Source organism: Phaethon lepturus, unplaced genomic scaffold (assembly GCF_000687285.1).
Source record: "Phaethon lepturus isolate BGI_N335 unplaced genomic scaffold, ASM68728v1 scaffold14825, whole genome shotgun sequence".
Classification (NCBI taxonomy): domain Eukaryota; kingdom Metazoa; phylum Chordata; class Aves; order Phaethontiformes; family Phaethontidae; genus Phaethon; species Phaethon lepturus.
The window spans coordinates 2,164-6,204 of NW_010542755.1; the positions used below are offsets into that span (position 1 = coordinate 2,164).

The following is a 4,041-nucleotide window of genomic DNA, read 5'->3' on the forward strand; positions in this document are numbered from 1 at the left end:
TGCTGAAGAATGTGAAACACCCCTTCCTGGTCGGGCTTCACTTTTCCTTCCAAACTGCAGACAAATTGTATTTTGTCCTAGACTACATCAATGGTGGAGAGGTAAGCAGTAAGAAAATGAAACGGTATTTCCTATCATGCGCATGGTGGCACGGTAGACTTTTTCACCCTTCCTTTTAAATAAAAAAAAAAGTTGCAGGAGGAAAAGTCATGGGGGAAAAGTTACTAGATTGAATGTTTCCAACCTGCCAAGTTTTGATCGTTAGGCCATTTCCCGCTATTGTTCTCGCTAGCTATATATGTTGAATCTAATTAAGCGCATTGTTAACAGGCTTTGGCGCCGTTAACACAACTTTGTTCTCTCTGTCTCCTGTAGTTGTTCTACCATCTCCAGAGGGAGCGTTGCTTCCTGGAGCCGAGAGCCCGGTTTTACGCTGCTGAAATTGCCAGTGCACTGGGCTACCTGCACTCCCTGAACATTGTTTATCGGTAAGCAACCTTGTTCGGTTTGTTGGACTAAAATAAAAAAAATCACATGCTTTGTTGAGGAAGCACTGAAAAGTTGATCTCAATATGAGCTCAGAATTGCTGAATTGCAGAAGTTCTGTAAACAATTGCAGCTAAAATAGTCTCACTGTAGCTCCTCTAACGAACGCTTGTCTTCCTTCATCTCTTCCTACAGCGACTTGAAGCCGGAGAATATCCTGCTTGATTCGCAGGGGCACATTGTCTTGACTGACTTTGGACTCTGCAAAGAAAACATAGAGCACAATGGCACGACCTCCACCTTCTGCGGCACACCGGAGGTACGGCCAGCCCTCAGCCCCCCGCTCACAGAGTGGCAGCAAGTGCTGTCCTCATCAGTGAAAACTGATATCTCCCATGTATATTTACGGCTGGTTAGACAAGCAGGGTGTTGTGGTTTAACCCGTTTTGTTATGGGTCTTGAATACTAGGCTGGCAGTGAGGACGTGTAGGACACGTAAAGCTTGTTGAGCAGGAGGGAACAGCTCTTGAGCCGTCTCCCTGTATAAAGAGCTTGCAGCTTTCCGGTAGCTTAGGTATTGCTGGGATTCAGTAAGCTGCTTTCATTCAAGAATGGGGAGGCTTTCCTAATTATAAAGATCCCTGTGGCCAATGCACTCTCTTCCTTCTCTTACACAGTATCTTGCTCCTGAAGTTCTTCATAAGCAGCCCTATGACAGGACTGTGGACTGGTGGTGCCTTGGAGCAGTCCTGTATGAGATGCTTTATGGCCTGGTAAGCAGCAAATCCTTCGTGGCAGATCAAACTAGCTTACGTGTCCTTTCCCCACGAGAAACCCCGTGCCCGCCTGTCAGCCTCATTAACCTGGGCCTCTCTTCTGCCGTTCCCACAGCCGCCCTTCTACAGCAGGAACACGGCAGAAATGTACGACAACATCTTGAACAAACCCTTGCAGCTCAAGCCGAATATTACCAACTCGGCTAGACATCTCCTGGAGGGCCTCTTGCAGAAGGATAGGACAAAGAGGCTTGGCGCCAAGGAGGACTTCGTAAGTGCAAACCCGCCACTGCCTGCAGGCAGCACAGGAGGATGACTAGGCCATACTGCTTACATTAGCCTGGGCCTGAATTAATCTATTTTTCTCTCTGTAACAGATGGAGATTAAGAATCACATCTTCTTCTCCCCAATTAACTGGGATGATCTCATTAATAAGAAGATTACACCCCCTTTTAACCCAAATGTGGTATGTATCACTTCTAATTATAGAATGTATGGAGAGTGTCTTTCCCCCCGCTTGCCTTTGTGGGGTGTCCGGGGGCAGGGGGAACTGGCTGGATGGCTGTGTTTGGGGAACACAGCTTTTCCTTCTCCTCTGGCTCTCTAGGCAAGGTTAAAAATAAGCGGTAGCTGACGTTTTGCTGATGGACAGTCTAAATTTAGCTGGGTTTTTTGGCCTTTCGCGTGCTTCATTTGCATGGCTATTTTAAAATAATCCCCAGCATCCCTGTTTTACCAAAGGGGAAGGTAAGGTATAGAAAGCAAGTAGCTTCCTAAGGGCAGAGTTACATATGGCTTGTCAGATACTAATATCTGAAGAGAGGGATCTGGTTGTGGAGGTTGTTCTTTTTCACTGCCTGAGTGTTTTACAAACTAAATTTATTAATTAGCCCAGAGATCAAAGTCCTCCCCTGCAAACGGCTGCATGGCAGAGTGGCGTGTTTGCATTTGGCTTGTGTTGCATGAGCTTAGTTGGAGTGTAGTGTATTAAATTGAATCATCCTGGTTTTAGTGAGACAGTATGCAGCAGGATGCAAAGAAAGGTCAAACCGAAACTAGCAAAGGCTGTTTAAACAGTGGGCCTGAGGTGATAACACTATGAGACTCCACAGCAAGGGTGCCCGTCCTCATTTTGAATTGAACTGTGCACTCACAAAACATTTGAGTCTAAATGTTGCATCTTTCCTTTTCTGCCCTTTCCACAGAGTGGCCCCAGTGACCTGCGACACTTCGATCCGGAGTTTACAGATGAGCCAGTCCCCAACTCCATTGGCCAGTCCCCGGACAGCATCCTCATCACTGCCAGTGTCAAAGAAGCCGCTGAGGCTTTTTTGGGCTTCTCATATGCCCCACCCGTGGACTCTTTCTTGTGAACATGTTTCTTTCTTTCTTTCTTTTTTAATAATAATAACAACTATTATTTTTATTTTTGTTTGGCCTTCTGGTGGAACTGCCAGTTGACCAGTCATCTTGAAAGAGAATTTGCACATTTCCACCATGGCAGCTTTGCAGCCTTAATTTCAACTACACTGTTTGCTGGAAGCTTTTTTGAAGAGCACATCACTCTCTAAATGAGCTTTACAGGCTTTTCATTTCCATTTGTTCTTCCCCCAAAGTGGTGCTGTCTCCTTGGGAAAAAAAAAACAAGCGTGACTGCTGCCATAGACTGCGACGGCAGATCGTAGGAGTAAGAACAAGCTGTTTTTGAAATCGTGCTCCGAAAAGCCTTGCCTGAAGATCTGAACGTGATAAGGATTTTATGAAATGTGCCTTTTTCTGATGAGATCTTGTGAGCTCCAAAGCTTTCCCTGTTGCAGAGTGTGTTTCTCAGTTCCTTTATGTGGGTTTACTATGTGAACAAATGGTATGCGTGTGGTCTGCGTACTACAGATGGACTTAGTTTAAAGCATCAGTGTGACACTTGCAGGATACCACAATGTGGGGCATTGTTTGTTTCTTCCATATTTGGAAGATAAATTAAGTGTAATTTTGAAATTTCTTTTGTAATCTATACAGTCAACTAAAATTATTGAAATGGGCTCACAATTATTAGTATCCAAATGCTTGAAGAAAGCATTGCTGCTATGAAAAAAGATTTCTATTTTTAGAAAGGGTTTTTATGGACCAAAATGCCCCAGCTGCAGTCGGTCAAAGCTGTTGGTTTCTTTTTTTCTTTTTTTCTTTTTTTCTTGTTTAGTTTAAGAGATGTCATCTGTAAAATGGGCATTATTTATGGTTTTGGGGTTTGGGGGTTTTTCATTCCTGATTGTATGTATTGTAAAAAAGATCTGTACATTCAGTTGTAACTCTAGATGTATATTTAAACTTACAGACTTACTTGTAATGTATACCACCATTGTAATGTAATATAATTAACATGGTTATATGTATCATATTTTTTGTGACCAAACCCATTGGTTTGCAGTAAAATCCTGAAAAATACTTCCATAAACTCTTGTCATTTTTTATTTAAAAAAAAAAAAATTTTGCTCTGAAAAATTTTAGCCACCTTTTAAAAAAAACAACCAACAAACCTGAGCTGCCCCTCGGCCAGTTTTGTTCATGTGTGTGATGATTATCTTGTGAAACTGCACCTGTACAAGTCTTGTCATGGATACACCTTGGCAAAATACTTGGTCTTCCTGCTGTGGGTGTTCCAGCCGGTGTGTGTCAACGTGGGTGCTCTTACCTGATACAAAGGTTCACACTTCCTCAAAATGAGTTTCTCTACTTCTAGCAAAGTGAAGGTACTGCTCTCTGGTGTGGAAAAAGCATAAC

At 43.3% G+C, this 4,041-nt stretch overlaps 1 protein-coding gene across 2 annotated transcripts in view; it reads left to right on the plus strand.

Moving 5' to 3' along the window:
* The window catches only part of SGK1 (serum/glucocorticoid regulated kinase 1), a 5,795-nt gene extending 2,090 nt beyond the window's left edge, over nucleotides 1–3,705 (plus strand). The window contains exons 6-12 of one of the 2 annotated variants that reach the window (XM_010288139.1): nucleotides 1–101; nucleotides 376–488; nucleotides 682–805; nucleotides 1,164–1,259; nucleotides 1,378–1,533; nucleotides 1,640–1,729; nucleotides 2,469–3,705. The exon at nucleotides 1–101 is cut by the window's left edge and continues 55 nt beyond it. In XM_010288139.1, the coding sequence (XP_010286441.1) occupies nucleotides 1–101; nucleotides 376–488; nucleotides 682–805; nucleotides 1,164–1,259; nucleotides 1,378–1,533; nucleotides 1,640–1,729; nucleotides 2,469–2,636 (848 nt within the window). In that variant the 3' untranslated portion in view covers nucleotides 2,637–3,705. The remainder of the gene's footprint in view (nucleotides 102–375; nucleotides 489–681; nucleotides 806–1,163; nucleotides 1,260–1,377; nucleotides 1,534–1,639; nucleotides 1,730–2,468) is intronic. The other variant, XM_010288140.1, reaches the window with a different exon arrangement.
* The last annotated feature ends 336 nt before the right edge of the window (nucleotides 3,706–4,041 follow it).